The sequence below is a fragment of the Chaetodon trifascialis genome, chromosome 6, assembly GCF_039877785.1.
Source record: "Chaetodon trifascialis isolate fChaTrf1 chromosome 6, fChaTrf1.hap1, whole genome shotgun sequence".
In the NCBI taxonomy this organism is placed as follows: domain Eukaryota; kingdom Metazoa; phylum Chordata; class Actinopteri; order Chaetodontiformes; family Chaetodontidae; genus Chaetodon; species Chaetodon trifascialis.
Genome location: NC_092061.1, coordinates 3247763 through 3268084, shown reverse-complemented (window position 1 = coordinate 3268084; position 20322 = coordinate 3247763). Strand labels below are relative to the sequence as shown.

The window sequence follows — 20322 nt, the reverse complement described above, 5'->3', positions numbered from 1 at the left end:
GCAAGTCGCACGGAATGAGGTCACAATAGCGTAGCGGCAGCACGCAGCCTCGCCATTTTCCCAGTTCTTTGTGCGCCACTGTCCGCTCAGCTTTCGTCTCTTTATCGGGCGATTCGTCGACTCGGGTTTTAATTCTGTTCCGACAAAATGCAAGGAAACAGAGGCCCCCAGCAGAACCATGGCCCCAACCGCCCGGGAGACCAGAAGAAACCCGGAGGAACAAACACCAACGGCCAGCAGCCCGAGCCCAGCGAACAGACCAATCCGAACGAGGCCTTAACTCTGGACCTGCAGAGCTTCAGGAAACCCGGGGAGAAAACCTTCACCCAGCGCAGCAGGCTGTTTGTAGGAAACCTACCGACCGGAGTTAGCGAGGACGACCTGGAGAAGCTGTTCGCCAAGTACGGCAAGGCCAGTGAGATCTTCATCAACAAGGAAAGAGGCTTCGGCTTCATCCGCCTGGAGACCAGGATCATAGCAGAGATCGCCAGAGCGGAGCTGGATGATACGCCGTTCAGAGGCAGGCCCATACGGGTGAGGTTTGCTACACACGGTGCTGCTTTAACTGTGAAAAATTTGCCAGAGTTTGTGTCCAACGAGCTGCTGGAGGAGGCCTTCGCCGTGTTTGGTCAGATAGAGAGAGCTGTGGTCATAGTGGATGACCGAGGGAGGCCCACAGGGAAGGGGATAGTGGAGTACACCTCAAAGCCGGCTGCAAGAAAGGCTCTGGATAAGTGCAGTGATGGCGCCTATCTTCTCACAGCTTTTCCTCGACCTATCACAGTGGAACCTATGGAACAGTTTGATGAAGAGGAGGGACTGTCAGAAAAGCTTATAAACAAAAACCAGCAGTACCACAAAGAGCGCGAGCAGCCACCACGATTCGCTCAGCCGGGCTCCTTCGAGTACGAGTACGCCATGCGCTGGAAGGCCCTGATGGAGATGGAGAAGCAGCAGTACGAGATGGTGGACCGCAACATGAAGGAGGCCCAGGAGAAGCTGGAGGCGGAGATGGAGGCGGCCAGGCACGAGCATCAGGTGATGCTGATGAGGCAGGACCTGCTGAGGCGACAGGAGGAGCTGCGGAGGATGGAGGAGCTCCACAGTCAGGAGGTGCAGAAGAGGAAACAGGCTGAGCTCCGGCAGGAGGAGGAACGCCGGAGGAGAGAGGAGGAGATGAGGATGCGCAACGAGGAGATGATGAAGAGGCAGCAGGAGGGCTTCAGGGGCAACTTCTCTGAAAACAGGGAGCAAGACATGAGGATGCATATGGGCAGTCACGGGATGCCCATGAACAGAAACTCGCTGGGTGGCAATTCGGGTCCTGCTGGAGCGCCCGGCATGGCCGCCGAGAACGCCCCAATGATGCCGGGGTCAGGAAACAACAACATGCCAGGAGGCGGCCAGGGCGGCTTCCCCAGAGGCCTGCCCGGGCCCGGGGACTATGGACCTAACAAGCAACGCAGATTTTGAATCATGTCTCTTTTCCCCTTTTCATACTCACTGTGTTTTAAAGTCCAGGTAGTGAGCGTTACTTTTTAAACTCTGACAACAGTTGCATGTTTTGTTTTTTTTTTACTTTTTATTTGTACTTTTTGAGTTCTATTTTAGTACTAAAATGTCATAACTCTCCAAACGAGCCATGTGTTGTCCTTTATTTTTCACCTTAATGTATTTTTCATAGGGATAGCAAATGTTTTTGTCCTGGATATGTTGACTTTTCTGGAATAAATTCAAGATTCCCTAAGATTTCTGTTTGCCGTTGAAGGTTTCTCAGCGTGTTTCAGAGCAGCCAGACGCGTCACCATCTCAGCACGTTCAGGTTTTATTCACAAATCTTAGTTAATCTACGTGGTGATGCATTCACAGGCTCGCTCTGGGGCCTGGTTCACCGTGTTATCACTGCTGTCAGAGTATTGATTTATTGAACGCTGTGGCACTGACAGATCAATGACCTGACTCACATAATGCATCAACATAATTTCCAAAACAAAGAGCAGATCAAACTGGACCTGCAGCTCAGAGATAACTGCTCAGCTTGATCAGAGAAAGTATTGAGGTCATGTTGTGGATCCTTACCATCAACACCTGCTGATATGAAAACCTAAATTAAACTTTCTGATTGAGTAATTATTGATTTTATTAGGTGCAGCTCTGATGCTTTTCCTGGGGTCTGTTGATGTCCCCTCCAGTCGGCCGGCATGGAGCTCAGTGGGTCTCAGGTGGAATTCATATTAATAATGGCTCCAGCACATATGTGTGCTGTGGGTGTGGCTTACTGAGACGCCATAATTTATACTATATACCTGTGCTTTCAGTGCCATGGCAACATGAAGTGTTTTTTATTAACCACTGACTTCCTGGGTGAGGCCCCACCTGACCAGACGTCTTGTGAGTCAGCATCCAGATGGAGATGGCGAGTGAAGGACAGTCTGAGGTGAGGCTGAGGGCCGTGACTCCTGTGTTAGTCACTAACAAGACGAAGGGACGAGGGCTGTGTTTTAAATCAGCAGGAAGTGCCAGGAAGGTGGTCTCATTCAGGTTTTTTTGAGCTAAATACACAGGAGGCATCAGGTGGTGCCAGGTGTCAGTTTCAGCTCTGAATTGCTAAATTTGCTCAAAGTTTAAAGGTCAGAGGTCATTGATCTCAGCAGCAGAAAACATGAGTTTTAAAAGTTGGCCGTTTGAGCTCAGTGCTGATCTGAGTGCTGCTTCCAGCTGCGTGTAATGCACATCACGCTCTGCTGTTCATGAAGAAATCCCTTAGATGAAACCCAAACAGATACGCGAGCAGAGAAAGTCTGGTTTGTCAACAAGGGCTGAAGCTGACTGAAACTGTTCAGGCTTGCATCATAACCAGACAGGTGCCAGAGCGGAGCAGAGAAAGAGGTTATGTGCTCATAGTCAGTGTACAAACCCAACATCGATACCAAAAAGTAGCTTAAAGTTGAGTGAAACGTCTTCAGTGTGTAAACATCCAGCTGTTTGTCAGCCGTCCTGATGAAAGACAGAATCTGATGGCAGGTGCAGAAATTTGAAGATCCTCCCATCTCCATCACGCCAGGGCTTTATGACACACTTTCCAGCTGATAGCCAAGACCTTTCTGAGGGAACTACTCACCTGTGTCGGAGTCCAAAAAGCCAAGATAATGAGTTTGTTCCACCGTCCAGCTCGCACAATGAGCGCTCCATAAATAATGTGTGATAAGGCTGGATCATAAAGAGGGAATGAGTGTTTATCTGCAGGTCACATCGGCATGGTCTCAGAGAAAAGTCATCAGATGCTTTTAATTACTCTGTACCTTGGAAGACAGATGGCAGGAGCTTTTCTGCAGCTCTCTCTGTAAGACTTTTCTCTTTATATCCATCATGAAACAGACTTTTGGGCCTGCACCCTAGAAAATTATAATTATTCCTCATATTTTAACATTCTGTACATTAATAGCCTGCATGATCATATGAATACTGTAGATGTCAGATTGGATAAGTCAGACCACGCAGCATCGTCAGTGTTTGATACTCAGTCAGCAGCTTTACTTCTTGGGACATTTTAAAATAAATTAGCATATTTTATATAATAATGGGTCCTATGGTTGCCCACTTTTGCATTTTACCACTGAAAGAAAACATGATCATGCTCATCCTTTATGTAACTTGACAAAGGAAAATGCTGAACAGTGTCAGTGCTCGTAACGTTTAACTGAGCTCACGTTGTCTGTGTGGCACAATTATTACAGGTATGGACTGCAATGAAAATAAAATGCATTTCATTAACAAATAAAGTCTTACGAGCACCAACATGCTGTGAATGAGTGCTCGTTGTGGAGGATGGTCCCTTTCCCCTTACAGTGTAAATACACACACACACACACACGCACACATATGAAAACCTGTCATATGTATTTCAGTGTTGATGCTGCTGCTCATGTTTCATGAACCCGTCACAATCTTTCCATCGAAAACTTAGAGTTTATCTTTCAGATGAATATCATGCAGTGAGAGTTCATCCTCCAAAAAACAGAACTAGTTGTGCTGAAACGTTCACGTCCGTTATTCATTTATTAAAGCTCGCAGCATTAACCACCTTTGCTCTCTCTCTCAAACTCAGTGAAACACCGGAGCGGCGCAAACAGTTTACGTTGAAATAATTCAGCGGCACGAGTTCAAGTTATCAAATTATATTTGTTTAATATTCAACGCTTTGTTAACAACTCACACTTCTGTAATTCAAGGCAATCAGATACATCAAGAAAAATGACCCTCACATTAAATCAATATTTCTCTGAGAAATCTGACACTATCAAGGTAAACATAAAGTATTTAGAAATAGAAATACTGCCTCATGTTGTTTGGACTGAAATATTAAATGTTTGTAATCTGTGTCCTCTCTTCAAGGAACAGCTGTGACTCTCGACGGCGCTCAGTTTGAAAAAGGTGTATTATCAACAAAATGTTTGTATAATGTTCTGAAATTGCTTAAAAGTATGATGCATTTAATTCCTTATTCTATTAATGTAATTGTACAGTGACTGTTGCTTTGAAGGTGTCTGGTGTGACAAAAACATGCAGGAGGTGCAGGAACAGGAGCCAAACCTCTGCATGAATAATCCATGTGATTTGTGAAGCTGTTGTCCATTTTTGAATATGCTTCATAAAATGTGTATTTTTTTTTACATTTAAAACCATAATTTTAGAGTAGATGGAAGCTTTGTAGGCAAAGTAACAATGTAGCAGCACACATTAAAATCCATCCTGCACCTTTGATTTGGGGTTTTTCAGGTGATTTCTTGCACAAATACAGACGTTTATTCACTTTTCTGTATAAATGTTTGTTAAAAATGTAAAAATGGGCAGAGTCCTTTGCATAATGTGGAGATCATCTTCATCTTTGTGAAACCTTGAGAGGTACAGAGTCTTCTGGCACCCATTCTTTTTCAGTGCCATAAAAGATAAATAAGAACAGAAATTATTTCATTCACACGAGAGCGAGGAAAACACTGTGATGAGAAAAAGTTCAACACTTTTCAGATGAACCTAACTTGATATTTCAGCGTTGTTTCGGCGCTCAACTGACGAAGAGCAGGTAAACAGATACTAATGCTGATAAATCACATGATTTTACCCTGTGAGTTGAATCCACTGCAGCATGGAGCAGTTTATGATGGGCTGGCCAAGTTACAAAATTTGAAGTGATGTCCTGACTTATCAGCAGATGACAGAACAAAGAACATCTTCGTATCTGTCCCGTTTCGCCTTGTCTTTTTTTCCATCTGTGTTTATCACAAATCGAAATGCCTGTGCACCTTCGCCCTGATAGTGTTGGTTGAAAGTTTTATCTCAGCTGTGACCTTGACATGCGATAACTTGGATAATTTGGGCAGCGTGGTGTCATGTCATCTTGGCATGCGGCCTGCTGCTGTCCTCAGGCCGTCTCTGGGTTTGATTTAGGACGTTTATAGAAAAAAGACAAACCTGCACCTCAGAGCTCAGATAACCTGCACACTGCTGTGCCACTTGATGGTCCGAAGGTCACGTTCAGGCTCGCTGCAGCGTTCTGCGTGTTGCATGTTTGTGACATACTCTGCCTGAACAGCAGTAATAATAAAAATAAAGTCTAATATCCTAAAACCTACATAGACTGATCTAATTCAGGCCCGGTGTGCCTCCATCATCTCTCCGTTTCAGATCTTTTTATAGTGATCATGAAATTTTTGAGCTTGCATCCCAGAAAGGTGCAGTGATTTAGCTTTTGTTTGTCATCAGTTATTTCTCATATTCTAACAATATTAATACGTTTATATGCAGAATTGCATAATATTTGAAAGCCTGCATGATCACATGAATACTTAAGATGTCAGAACGGATAAATCAATGTTTGATACTCCGACAGCAGCTTTACTTCGCAGGACTTCTTAAAATAAATTAGCATATTTTATATAATAATGGGCCCTATGTTTGCTTACATTTGCATTTTACCACTGAAAGAAAACATATTTCTGTTCATCCTTTATGTAATTTGACAAAGGAAAATGCTGAACAGTGTCAGTTGCAGCTTTACTTCTCAGGACCTTTTTAAATAAATTAGCAGATTTTATATAATAATGAGTTCTATGTTTGAATCTCTTACATCTGGATGTTATCATGTCAAAAAAACATATTTGTGCTCATCCTTTATGTAATTTGACAAAGGCAAATGCTGAACAGTGTCAGTGCACATAACATTTAACTGAGCACACATTATCAGTGTAGTTCAATTATTACAGATATGGACTGCAATAAAAATAAAATACATTTTTTGCCAACAAGTAAAGAAGTATTATGATCAGTGTACTGTGAATGAGATGTGAAAGTACTTACTGTGAAGCATGGCTCCTTCCTCTTTGAGTGACACAATGCACACACACACACGCACGCAAGCATGCACGCACACATGCACGCAGACAGGCAGGCAGGCACGCACGCATGCGCACACACACACACACACACACACACACACACACACACACACACACACACACACACACACACACACACACACACACACACAAAGTGTAATATATATTTCAGTGTTGATGCTGCTGGTTGTGTTTTATGAACCCATCACAATCTTTCCATCTAAAACTTAGATTTTATCTTTCAGATGAATATAATGCAGTAAAAGTTCATCTTCCAAAAAACAGAGCTTTAAAAAATGAAAACTACTTTATTACTTGTTTAGATATGAAATGTTTACATAGAAATAATTCAGCAACACAAGTTCAAATTAGCAAATTATATTTATTTAATATTCAACCCTTTGGGAACAACTCACACTTCTGTAATTCAGTGCAATCAGAAACATCAATAAAAATGACCCTCTCATTAAATCAATATTTCTCTGACAGCCTCAACAGAAATCTGACATTATCAAAGTAAACATAAAGTATTTAAAAATAGAAATACTGCCTCATGTTGTTTGGACTGTCAGATCAAATGCCTTGATAATTTTAGTTGGTTTCGTTAATGTAATCATACTGTGACTGTTGTTTTACACACGTGTTTGTATGCATTTAAATCCATAATTATAAAGTAGATGGAAGCTTTGTAGCCAGAAAATGTAGCAGCACACATTAAAATCCATCCTGTATCTTTGATTTGGGGTTTTTCAGGTGATTTCTTTTATCACGTTTATTCGCTTTTCTGTCTAAATGTTTGTTAAAAATGTACAAATGGGCAGAGTCCCATAATGTGGTGATCATCTTCATCTTTACGTAAGCTAAACAGATACTGATGCTGATAAATCACATGATTTTACCTTGTGATTTGAATCCACTGCAGGGTGGAGCAGTTTATGATGCGCTGGCAAAATCTTCAGTGTTGTCGTGACTTATCAGAAAGAATAAAGAATATCATCTGCCCATTTCGTCTTGTCTTTTCGCCATCTCTGTCTGTCATAAATGTAAATGCTTATGCACCTTCGCCCTGAGAGTGTTGGTCGAAGGTTTTATCTCAGCTTTGACCCTGACCTGCGATAACGACAGCAATTACACACTCAATCTGAGAGTGTAGGATGTGATCCAGGAAGTGTTCTGTCATGTCATCTTGGCATGGCGACCTGCTACTGTCCTCAGGCTGTCTCTGGGTTTGATGTAAGACTGAGAAAACTGACTGAAAGGACGTTCTGTTAAACACCTTGAGGCTCAGATCGCCTGCACGCAGCTGTGCAGATCATGTTCAGGCCCTTTAAGTATGTTTGTGGCATGCACTGAAACTAAAAATCCCATATGATACATCCCATCCGATAGAGACTGATGTGTTTTGGTCCAACCAGGATCTATTTATCTGTCTTCCATAGAAACACCAGCGTCAGAGGGTCAGTAACATATATGACTCAGGTGAAGAACTAGGTGTGGTTGGTATTTCGGATTCTCCTGCAGTTTCTCCCCGCCGCTCTGGATCCCTCTTGCAATCCCTATCAAAATCTCCCCCGTGTTAATTATCAGACAGAGGAATTGATCCTGCATGGCTGCGATTGGCCAGCCGTCGCATCAGGCCAGATTAGACAGGTGTGACATCACAGGAGGGGTGACCCAGGAAAAGTCCTGATGTTTCTCCTTCTCCATCCCAGCACTGTTAGACAGCAGAGGGAGGACGTAGACGCACAGAGCTCCTGTCGCTGCCTTACTTTGTCTGATGCCTCTTCCAGCAGGGCAGCAGTGATTAATAGACGCTCCAGTTCGCTTCACCTGAGGATCCTGTCTCTCCTGTAGCTGACAGACTGTTGGCAATCATGGTCCGTGTTGCCGCCCTGATCGTTTTTCTGGCTTGTGTGGTAAGTTGGTCTAATTTTCCTTTCTTAGGGAACCTGATTGTTAAAAACTGTAAACTTTTTTTTGTCATGCTGAACAGAATAATAACCTCATATTGCTTTGTTCTCATGCTCCAGTAGAGAAAACTTTCTAGATCTGTCCAACAATGTGACAAAAAAAGTAGAAGAAGAAATGTAACTGCTTCTATAATTTAAATACAAAATAAAATTAATCAGTTTAAGTAGAAAGATATAAGGAAAATGTGTTAATTAAACTGTAAGTAACTGATCCAGATGTTGTAAATCACAAAACAACTACAGTTAAATTTGTTTTGGAAAAAAAATAAAATAAATAAATGTCAAAGCAAAAATCAAACTCGAGTGCTTTGTCGCAAAGTTAAAGAAGTGTTAGTGCAGGTAGCGAAGAAGCAGTGAGTCACTTCGATTAAAGTCTCCTCAGATCAAACATGTTCTGCAGTTGTGAGTCCGACCGTACGGAAGATGTTAAACGCCGAAACAAATCAAACAAAGTGAGAAGAAAAAAGTGAAACACACATCGTGATGTTTTCTCATTTTAATGCACGCATGCATGTTACAATGTGTACTGAGCTTCATGTTCCTGTTTATTCATTTGATGTTGAAATTTGTCTTTGCAGGGTGACTTTATGCTCTGTTTTGGTTGTTGTCTAAAGAGTGAAAATCAGAATCAGAAGTCCTTTATTTATCCCAGAGGGGAAATTGTTTCAAAATAAGAGATAAAGTAAATCAGCCCTGAACACGCTCTCATGTAGTAACTTGAAAATTAGATTTAATTAAAGTTTGTGTGTGTTCCGAGAGTCTAAGTTGGGTTTGGCTAACACACTCGAGTTTAAGAAGTAAAAGAAAGTCAAATAAATGAATAAATAAAAGAATAAAAACATTATGAAGACTGAAGTACTGAAAACACCAGTGGATGTGGAGGCTCTAATAGTGAATTGTACATTTTACAAGCTGTGTTGCCAGACTGGTTTGATATTTTCCAGCCCAATAATTGCACAAACAAATGAATAATATAATAAACAAATTAATTCAAATTAATTCATAAACAATAGCAACTATGTTGCAGTTGAATATAAGTTTTAACATGGCATTAAGATAAAGCAACAATTCAAGTGTTCACAACTGCGTTAGAGGGCAAATAGGAAGCTCCACGTACAATGCAACTAGTAAACGAGTTAAAAAGAAAAACAGAATAATCTTATCTAATTTGGTAACTACAATAAGAAAGAGAGAAGCACACACAATGCCTTGCTATCACAAAGGCAAACAAATAAAAACGCTGTAATGCTGCAAGCAAAGAGGTTTTACAGTTTTTGTCAAAACTGTAAGCCCAACTCATGAGAAACCAGAACAAATCCTGTCCAGCTGCCCAAGCCTGCTTTAATCTGCATAATGCAACCCCAACTTGGCAACACTATTTGCTATTTAACAAAGTCTTACTAAAAATGCAACAATGTAGGAAGATAATTATGAAAGAGTTCAATATGAAAATGATGTATCAATTTGTAACTGATTTTGAATTGAACATACACGACAGGTTGGAACATTTTCCATTTTATTAGTCCTGTATCTTGTGAAGGTGGCATTAAGCAGCTGACACGGCAGGATGCAGCACTTAAGTCCTTTTGGCACCGTCATGACATTTATGGGTTAACGATGTTACATAATGTCTTTAAAAACACGTGCTGATGGCAACCCTCATCAAACCTTGTTGCTAGTTGGAGCAGTTATTCTGGTTTGATGTTTCAGTTTGTTGAGAACAACTAATGCTAACATAACATGTAAAGGGACAGTGTTGAAATATTTTCGAGTTGTGAGTATGTGTGTTTCCTCCTCTTCTGTGCCTTCTTCTTCACTTACCTGCAACGTAATGTGACTCCATCAACTCCATCTTCCATGCAGGTGCTGTCAGAGGCCCAACATAAGCCGGGCTTCTGCGCTTTCTATGAGGAGTGTGGTCTGAACCCGATGGTTACCACTAGCCTCTTTACACCTATCGTCCCCTGTTTGAACTACAGTGCTGCCCGTCACCTCACAGGAGCCCACTACCAAAAACTCAAAAAGGTGTGTAGATCCTGTTTAAAGTGCATTAGTGAAGCAGAGAACAGGAGCTGAATGTGGCAGAGTAGGTCTATTCTTAGGCTTCTTTGTCTGTCTTTAAGAATTAATTCTTTTCACAAGGTGTGCGGTCCTGTTTGAGTCTGCCAGTCTATCAAATCGCATCTGTTTGTTCTGCAGGTGTGTCCCATTTTGGACCAGGGAGAGGACAACACATACGCTTGCTGCTCCGAGAATCAGCTGTCGACTCTGGAAATAAGTCTGACCTCGTCCAGGATTCTGCTGCTCCGCTGCCCTGCATGTGCTGATAACTTTGCCCACCTGCACTGCATCAACACCTGCAGCCCCAACCAGAGCCAGCTACTAAACGTCACAAAGGTCATGGAAGTCAATACCCAGAACTTCACTAGTGAGAAAAACGAGACTCGCCCTGCCGTCGTAGCTTATAAGGCATTCCTCTCTACCACCTTTGCACAAGGCTCCTTCCAGTCTTGTAAAAATGTTAGGATTCCAGCCACAGGGGGCTACGCCATCAGCACCATGTGTGGTCGGTATGGCCATAAGATGTGCACTCCCCAGCACTGGTTAGACTTCCAAGGAAACTCTGGCAACGGCTTGGCTCCACTGGACATTGACTTCACCCTGATAGATCCGGGACAAACCTCGGAAGTGCCAGAGAGTATGACTTACTACGATGGACAAACTCTGAGGTGTAATGAGACCACGCCAAGTGGAGCTAGCGCCTGCACCTGCCAGGACTGTGAAGAGGCATGCTCAGAAATAGTTCCTCTTCCACCTCCTGAGCCCTTCACACTGCTGGGTGTAGATGGCTTCCTCGTGGTTTCTATTATTTTACTCTGTGTCCTGACACTTGCGTTCCTTTTGTACCTCTCCGTCACTTCCTTGGTGATGTCTCGTAAGAGAAAGGATGAGAAGAAAGGAAAGACAAAGGGGAAAGGCAAAGACCAGAACAGTAATGATGTGACTCATCGGGAGATTGATCCATCAGAGGTGACGTGCATTGACAGGAACAGCCTGGCTGCTCAAGCTTTCCTAAGCTTACAGTTTCGTCGTTGGGGAACCCTCATGGCAACTTATCCCCTTACGGTTAGTTTCACCAAAGTATTTGTAACATTTTCTAAATAGATTAATAAAAGGTTGTCAGCCTGATGAGGGAGATATGCCTCAGCTGTTCTCTCCATGCTCTATCTCCATTCAAGGTGCTCCTGTTGTCGGCTGTGGTCGTGGCTGTTTTGTCCGCTGGTCTCAAGTCCATTGAGCTCACCACTGACCCAGTTGAGCTGTGGTCTGCTCCCAACAGCCGCGCCCGGCAGGAGAAAGACTTCCACGACAGCCACTTTGGCCCCTTCTTCAGGACCAACCAGCTGATCTTGACAGCACCAGGCAGAAAGGGCCACCTTTATGATTCTTTGCTATTTGGACAACAGAACTTTAGTGGGATTGTATCCAAAGATCTAATCATCCAGCTGCTGGAGCTCCAGACACGGATACAGGTAAGGAGCCCAAAGTGAAAGCTGACGTTGTTTGCCAAAGCTCACCATATGATTTTGACACAGTGATGCCTCTTCTGTGCCATTTTTAGAACATTGAGTTCTGGTCAGAGGACCTGAACCGCACAGCAAGTCTGAAGGATGTGTGTTATGCACCACTGAACCCATCCGACCCCTCCCTGACAGACTGTGCAGTCAACAGCTTGCCACAGTACTTCCAAAACAGTCTGAAAAACATTAATGACAAGGCGAACATGACAGAGATGGGAGTGACCAAGGAGGTGGACTGGAGAGACCACTTAATCTACTGTGTCAAGTAAGGATTCTTGAAATGGAATTTCAAATCAAACTGGGGGGAAAATGGGATTCATCTGCTCAGGAACTTTAACGTAACCTTTCCATCTCTTCTTCCAACTCTTCTCAAGCTCTCCCCTGTCCTTCAAGGACATCACTATTTTAGGTATGAGCTGCATGGCTGATTATGGAGCTCCAGTCTTCCCCTTTCTGGCTGTGGGAGGCTATGAGAGTGAGTAACATTCAGCACCATCTTTTACACTTGAAACATCCGTACAATAAACCCAAAAAAGCAACTCTAGTGAACATTACCTGTTTTGCTTTTCCCAGATGAAGACTTCACCAATGCTGAGGCTCTCATCCTGACCTTCTCCCTCAACAACTACCCTCGTGATGACGTCAAGTTCAGAGTGGCTATGCAGTGGGAGACAGAGTTTCTTAAAATTGTCCAGGAGTACCAGGAAAACCCCACCACCAACTTCACCTTTGCATACATGGCAGAGGTACAATCAAATCTGTTGCTGACCTGCTGTCAGCCTTTTCAAGACACATGTTGAGTTGTCTCCTCTTTTTCTAACTCTTAAGCTCCTAACAACTTCCCTCTCTCTGTCGTGCCCTTCTGTCCACAGAGGTCTCTGGAAGATGAGATTAATCGCACGACAGCAGAGGATATCCCCATCTTCATGATCAGCTATGCTGTGATCTTTGTTTACATTGCTGTGGCACTGGGGGAGTACTCCTCAATGAAACGTCTTCTGGTGAGACTTCAAACGTTAATGTCTACCTCTATTATAATTACTCAGCTTTTTTGGCCACTCGTAGCCGATCAGTCCACTACTTTGGTGCAGACTATTTTTATTTGCAGAGCTGCATGCTTGTTAAGCTGTTGCTACATAACTTGCCGTTTTACAGTAAAAACAGAGGTATATAACATGTGCATTGGATGCAATAAGACTCCTCAAAGAAAGTAAAATTCCAGAAACAGTACTTATCACACATGTGATAAGGAGAAACTATTACGACTGTGTCAGCTGTATAGCGTTTATCTCTACGGTGAAGCACGTACGTTTAGTGACCATGAAGATACACAAATCAGAAGACCTGATATACAGCAGAAGATAGTGGACACAGAAATGGTTCACTGAGTTGAATGTGTATCTGGACTCTTATCTCTGTGTGCTGTAGGTGGACTCCAAGTTTCTGGTGGGTCTGGGTGGGATCCTGGTGGTCGGCTGTTCTGTCCTGGCCTCCATGGGCTTCTACTCCTGGATCGGCATCCCCTCCTCGCTGGTCATTCTGCAGGTGGTGCCTTTCCTGGTGCTCGCTGTTGGAGCTGACAACATCTTCATCTTTGTTCTGGAGTACCAGGTGCGTATGTGTGTGTGCACCATCAAAGTACAGTGCTGCCATTTTAATAAGATATGTACAGGATATCATTTTAGTGACGTTACCCACGTTACCTTCCTCCCTTGCAGAGGGATGTGCGGAAGTCCGGAGAGAAGAGAGAGGAGCAGATTGGTCGTGTCCTCGGAAACGTGGCTCCTAGCATGCTCCTGTGCAGTCTCTCTGAGTCGATCTGCTTTTTCCTAGGTAGGAACTTCTGCAGTCTTTTTCATCTTTGAGAAAAACTGCATGAAAAACTGCAAAGTGCAACAGGCAACACTGGCATGGTTAAAGAGTTGACAATTCTGTGCACATACAATGTATAAGAATGGACCACTTAGCTTCTATACAACGCCTTAATCTCTGTGCTGCTACCCAAGGGGCCCTGTCCACCATGCCAGCAGTGAAGTCCTTTGCTCTGTACGCTGCCCTGGCCGTGTTGTTGGACTTTGTCCTCCAGATGACAGCCTTTGTTGCGTTGCTGTCCCTGGACGCCCGGCGTCAGGACAACAACCGCTGTGAACTTCTCTGCTGTGTTAAAGTGTCAACCCAGCGATCCAAGAAAAACAAGGGCTTCCTGCTGCCCTTCATGAAGAAATACTACGCCCCCTTCCTACTGCACCGTTACACCCGGGTCATAGTGGTAAAGCTACTACTTTAAAATAAGCAGAAGCTCCTGCTCGCATGGAAAGATTGATTTGCTCGTCGTGCACATCACATGTTTTAGCTGCTGAATACACTCTGTCCTGTGTTCTCTTCAGATGCTGCTTTTCATCTTCATGTTCTGTGGATCCTTATTCCTCATGTTTCATGTGACTGTGGGTCTGGATCAGGAACTGGCTATGCCTCAGGTCAGTCAGCACTGCAACATAAATATGAATGAACACCTGCGCACTCCTCTTTCAATGTAGCCTGCAAAGATTATTCTGTTTTTTGGTGCAGGACTCCTATATGCTGGATTATTTCAAGTACCTGTACGAATACTTTGAAGTTGGAGTCCCCGTTTATTTTGTCACAAAAAAAGGCTACAACTTCAGCACTGTGGCGGGAATGAACGCCGTCTGCTCCAGCGTGGACTGTAATAACAATTCGCTAACCCAGAAGATCCGATACGCCACCGACTTCCCTGAACTGTGAGTGTTCGTTTTTTACGATCAGGACTAGAGAAAATACAGTTCTACCCTTTGTCCCAACAACATGTGGCTGCTCAGTTAAACTAGTTCCTCTCTTCAGTACAGTAAAGAGTGGTTTTCTGCCTTTGTCCTTCAAATCATTATTTTTCACTGACAGATCCTTGAACCTGCTGATATCATAGTAACAGCCTCTTACATACAAGCCATCAGCCAATCACACCAGTTAATGATAAACTCAGTTACGTTATGAATGACACTCAGCAGATAAACGGTGCCTCTGACTGATTGTGCCAGGCGGAGAGAGCAAACACCCAAAACATCCACTCTGATTGCTGTTATGGTTTTATGGTTATGACCAGGCTGATTTGTAGGATTAATGCATCTTGGTGTATTTTTGCTTGTTAAGTAGAATATCCTGCAGTGTAGTCAGGATGTGAAATTGCGTTTTTTCCTGTCACTGAACATTTCCAACAACCGCTCAAGCTTTTTTTATTCACCACCTCTGAAATGTGGAAGGTTTTAGAATAGCAAACACTGAGATGTTGTGTCCCTGACTATTCTTAATTTTGCTTTTTAAATAATATTTGCCTCGTATCTGGCAGGTGGTGGATGCTAATTTCATTCCCTCCAACCAGCGATGCCTAAATTCAACCCGTTTGAATTATATTACCTAGTGTGATATGGAGGGATTGTAGTTAACAGCACAGTTTTGTTTCATGGAGATAAGAAGGATTACGGAGTTATCTTATCGCTAGCATTATCAGTCGCTGGAAAAACAGCAAAGCTTTACACAATACAGTATCATAAGTGAAATAATGTGCGGCAGAAAAAACAGTGCTGCTATGTAAGAAAAGTGTTCAGTTTACCAGACGGGTTCAGCCTCCGAATGCTTGCTCAAGAGGGTCCAATTAAATTCAATACTAATCTAAGCAAACTGGCTGCTTGCTTTAGTTTCATATTTATTGCACAGGCATGAGAGCTTCTCATTTAACTCTGGGCAAGCAAGTGTGCAAGTGTATTTCCCAAAAAGTGGTACCATTTCTTCAGAGGAAAAGGCTGCTTTTATATTTTCATATCTCAGTAAATCCCATGAAAAGACCAAACCCAACAATAGCAAGTATTGTCTGTGTGGACAAAGAAAGATCTGGCTGATTCCTCTGTGCCATGGAGCTCCACTGTTATCCAAAAACTGCCAGTCACACTGCTGCACTGGTGATATTTATCTTCATGACAACTAACGCGGGCATTTTAGTTTATTTTGAGTCCCACAAATACCATCCTGCTGCTGTAAACACTCTGTAGAGCACCACACGTGTGTTCATCCACAGCTGAAATAATGCCCCACAAATGCACTCTTTAGTCCTGTTTGAGCAACGCTTGCTAAAACCTTCACTGCCCAGCCATTTGCATCCCTGCCTTCCATTAACCGATTGATGATCTGCAGATCCTACTTGGCCATTCCTTCTAACTCCTGGGTGGATGATTACATCGACTGGCTGAACCCTCAAGGCGACTGCTGTTATGTGTACAGATTCGGTCAAGATGCTGGAAAGTTCTGTCCTGGCAGAGACGGTGAGCGTCCCTTCTGAGAAAGCACCACATTAACACACATTGTTTACTGTGAATTTCCTTGCACAATGAATTGTATTATTAACACCTACTCTGCTCCCTTGTCTCAACAGATAATAAAGCGTGTAAGAAGTGTCTAAGATTTTCATTCTCCACATTCAGGCCCAAAGTGGCAGACTTCAACCGCTTCCTCCCTCTCTTCTTGGGTAACAGGCCTGACCTAAAGTGTCCCAAAGGGTGTGTGTTGTAGCTCCACATGTGCATACACACAAACAAAACCATCCCAACATGAAGACAGCTTTCTCACGGCTTATTGTCTCTCTTAACAGTGGCCTTGGAGCGTATGACACAGCTGTTGAGATGGATGAGAGCGGAGAAATTATAGGTAAATCATCTCAAATCATCTTGAATCTGTCAAAGATTCTCTATTCTTCTAACGGAAACAGCACACAAAGTGAATCTTTTTCTTCCAGCCTCTCGGTTCATGGCTTACCACACGACTTTAACCAACTCTCAAGAGTTCACTGCAGCACTGTTGAAGGCCAGAGAGCTGGCCCACAACATCACCATGAGCATGAGGGAAGTACCGGGCACCTCCCCTGACTTTGAGGTGTTTCCTTACACGTATGTATTTTATTTCTTTCTCCTTCAACTCATCTGCCCTCCTCTGCAAAGGCTGCTCTTGCTTCTACAGCTCGTTATTATTATTATTTGTGATTTGACTTGATTTGTTTGATTTATCTCATTCCTTTAATCAGGCTTCTTATCATATCATATTTAATCTTTATTTGTATCTTATTTTAGTTGCATGTTTTAACGACATGTTTATTTACTATTTATTTCATTTACTCATTTTATTTCATTCAGTGTTTATGTCTTAGTCCCTTGGTTTTTAGCTGCGGCGTTTCCTCATGGGGGCCCCCCCACACTGGGAGTTGCTCTTGGTCTACTGATGGGGGCGCTGCCGAGGGGTCGGCTCTGGCCTGGATGGCTGGAGGCTTCTGCACCTTGGTGTGGGGCCCCCTGTCTGCCTGGGTCGGGGTGGTCTCAGGTGGCGCTCCCTAGTTATGGGCCGGGGGCCCTCTCAGTGTGGATGGCCCCCTAAGGTGGCTTATTCCCTGCCTTGTCCACATGGGTGTACAGGTGTGTGTGTGCATACGTCCATGTCTGTGACTCTCTATATGTCTATATATGTCTCTATGTATTTATGGGGGTGGGAGGGCTGGGTTTTCTTTTCTTTTCTTTTCTTTTTTCCTTTTCTTTTTTTTTACTGTTTTTAGCCTCTGTGAGGCACTTTGTGTTGCTTTTAAGTATGAAAAGTGCCATATAAATAAAGTTTGATTTGATTTGATTTGATTTGATTTGATTTGATTATTTATTGTCTGATCAGTGTTTTTCGTCCCTCCTTCTTCTAGGGTGACCAATGTATTTTACGAGCAGTACCTAACTATTGTGCCAGAGGGACTCTTCAACATCTCCCTGTGCCTGCTGCCGACCTTCATCGTGTGCTGTCTGCTGCTGGGTCTGGATCTGCGCTCCGGCCTGCTGAACCTAATCACCATAATCATGATCGTCATCGATACTGTTGGTGTCATGACGCTTTGGAGCATCGATTACAACGCAGTGGCCCTTATCAATCTGGTCACGGTAAGACTGTCTACAACGAGGGTTAAAGTGGCACCAGTTTTACAGATTTATTTACATATTACAGGTTATTTACTTGTCATTGGAAGGATGTCATCAAATCCTGTAGTGTATTTATTCATTTAACGTGCTCTCACTTTTGATATGCACATGTAAAATTCCAGTCTAACCGTTCAGTATTATTGCTTTCAGTCTGTAAAGAAGAATAGGTAATTCATGGTCATTTCTTAGTTTACTAACTTATATTCTCTGTGCTGTCCGCAGGCGGTGGGCATCTCTGTGGAGTTTGTGTCCCATATGACAAGAACCTTTGCACTCAGCACTAAGCCCACACATGTAGACAGAGCTAAGGAGGCTACGGCCAACATGGGCAGCGCGGTAAGTAGCTATCAGGCAATCTGGAGCAACTTTAAAGCAGCCCACAAAGATGAATGACTGGCTGTGCATAGGGTGCAGCTGTGTGAGTTAAATATGTGTGTTTTGTACCCTGCAGGTGTTTGCTGGTGTTGCTATGACCAACCTGCCAGGCATCCTTGTGCTGGCATTCGCCAAAGCGCAACTCATCCAGATCTTCTTCTTCCGACTAAACCTGGTCATTACGCTTTTGGGCTTGGCTCACGGACTCATATTCCTGCCTGTGCTGCTCAGCTACTTTGGTATGTACTTCATATGTGCTTGCTTGTGAATGCAGCAAAGAGGTTTGAAGAGGTAAGATTTAATCAATATGTTCAAATCTTTCCTTTCCTCAGGTCCTGGTGTGAATAAAGCAGTGCTGCTGCAGCTCCAGCAGGAGAGAGCAAAGGCCAGGCACGTGCTCGAGCTGAAAAACAGCATGAAACAGGCGTATGATAACATGAGCTACAAAAACAACGAGAGGAAACAGGAGCCAGACTCAAACACAAACTCCCCCAAACACGACAGCAGACCTTCAAAAACGATAGAAGAGCAACTGGAGGAGAAAGAGGAGATAATTGACAGATTCTGAACGCCGACAACAAAACTGTTCCCGAGCTCTGATGAGTAAATACCTCCGCAACAAACAAACAAACAAACAAGAGTGGACACAGAGATAGCAAACAGAGTCGTGCATTAGGCTCTGTATGGAAATCATTAACTTAAGTTTGTACCTGAATCAGAAATGGACCAGTGGGACTGAGCAAAGCGAGCGTGGACGACTGCAACGTTCCTGTCTCAGCAAGTCTTCACAAGCACTGCAGCTGGGCGAGATTTGCTGTTCAGTTGTGGAATTATTAGGACAGGAAGTCGACAAATGTTCTTGAATTAGCCATTTTGTTTTGTGTTTTTTTAATAAATGCAATTCTTTTGTACGTGTGAGTATTTCACATTGGTAGGCTGCTCTTTAGGGTGATTTGAAGGAACACACACTCCAGTATTTCATGTTATTGTTCCAATTATGGTGGCATTGCTGCAAAATCCGTGAACAAATATTAAATGTGTTTCAGTGTTTTCAGTTTTCATGTTATTTATGGTGTAAAAGAGAACTTATGCACTCTAGATTCTTCTGCATGAGAAAGATCTACGACTATAAGCTTGCACATAATTAAAGAAATTGTTCAGATTTTAGTGTGTGGAGGTTTTTATTTGCACCGCTTGTTACCGTCATCCCAGCACAAAGCCGTTCAGCCAGCCAGGCGACACTTTTACACAATGATCTTGTACAAAATGACTCTCCTTGCAGAACTTTTTGCATCGTCTCCAGTTTCTGAGGAACTTTTTTAGAGATGGAGCCAGTGCTCGTGTGCAGCAGGTGTTGTTGTTGAATTAAAACGTGCAGAAAATGCACAAAAAGCTGAATAAAACTCCAACCCAGGACACAAGTCGCAGCATAACGTTCAACATCCTTACCCAGAATACACCGCTTATACGCCATAATTCAGTTTCAGACGGGACGATGAATTCAGATATTAGTTACAAATAAAAAGAAAGAAATGAAGGGCGTCAAAAACATTTTGGGTATTTCAAATTTTGTTTTATTAACAATGCATCCCTTTGATAGGATTGTATGTTTCTTTAGGTCATCAATGCCCCCAAAAACATACTGTACACATTATACAAGGGAAACCACGATTCAGGCCAAAAAAAAAGAAACAAAAGAAAACAAGTCTTTTAAATTATAATACAGTCTTGAGGAAAAAATATAAATAACTTTTTTCTTCTCTGGTTGAGCTCACTCTATGGTACAGACATATAATAAATAGATCGGATCTGACATCACTCAGCTGATCTATGAATCATCTCTCTATGAGTCCATTTGTGTAGCAGCATTATAGCAAATACAAGCCAATGGAAACAGAGATCCCCCGTTTCCCTGGAAAACTTTTACCGATCCTTTAGTCATCACACCCCCTCCTCCTCCCCCTCCTCCTCCATCTCAGCCAATGAC

At 43.1% G+C, this 20322-nt stretch overlaps 2 protein-coding genes across 2 annotated transcripts; both read left to right on the top strand.

Moving 5' to 3' along the window:
- The first annotated feature begins 29 nt into the window (after window positions 1-29).
- On the top strand, window positions 30-1747 carry nono (non-POU domain containing, octamer-binding). The gene has a single exon (XM_070965188.1). The coding sequence runs from the start codon at window positions 148-150 to the stop codon at window positions 1471-1473; it is 1326 nt and encodes a 441-aa protein (XP_070821289.1). The 5' UTR covers window positions 30-147; the 3' UTR covers window positions 1474-1747.
- Window positions 1748-8269: 6522 nt separating this feature from the next.
- Window positions 8270-18903, top strand: npc1l1 (NPC1-like 1). Its single transcript, XM_070963843.1, has 21 exons — window positions 8270-8311; window positions 10229-10390; window positions 10565-11491; window positions 11605-11898; window positions 11988-12211; window positions 12321-12421; window positions 12520-12692; window positions 12819-12947; window positions 13375-13557; window positions 13665-13779; window positions 13953-14215; window positions 14334-14423; window positions 14515-14705; window positions 16150-16277; window positions 16388-16511; window positions 16604-16659; window positions 16748-16898; window positions 17690-17921; window positions 18183-18296; window positions 18412-18574; window positions 18668-18903. The coding sequence occupies exons 1-21, from the start codon at window positions 8270-8272 to the stop codon at window positions 18901-18903; spliced, it is 4098 nt and encodes a 1365-aa protein (XP_070819944.1).
- Window positions 18904-20322: the final 1419 nt, after the last annotated feature.

Coding starts and splice junctions, on each gene's coding strand:
- nono (XM_070965188.1), top strand. CDS start 148: ATGCAAGGAAACAGAGGCCCCCAGCAGAACCATGGCCCCAACCGCCCG.
- npc1l1 (XM_070963843.1), top strand. CDS start 8,270: ATGGTCCGTGTTGCCGCCCTGATCGTTTTTCTGGCTTGTGTG. Junction 8,312..10,228: donor TCGTTTTTCTGGCTTGTGTG/GTAAGTTGGTCT, acceptor TCTTCCATGCAG/GTGCTGTCAGAGGCCCAACA. Junction 16,278..16,387: donor GTTCTGTCCTGGCAGAGACG/GTGAGCGTCCCT, acceptor TTGTCTCAACAG/ATAATAAAGCGTGTAAGAAG.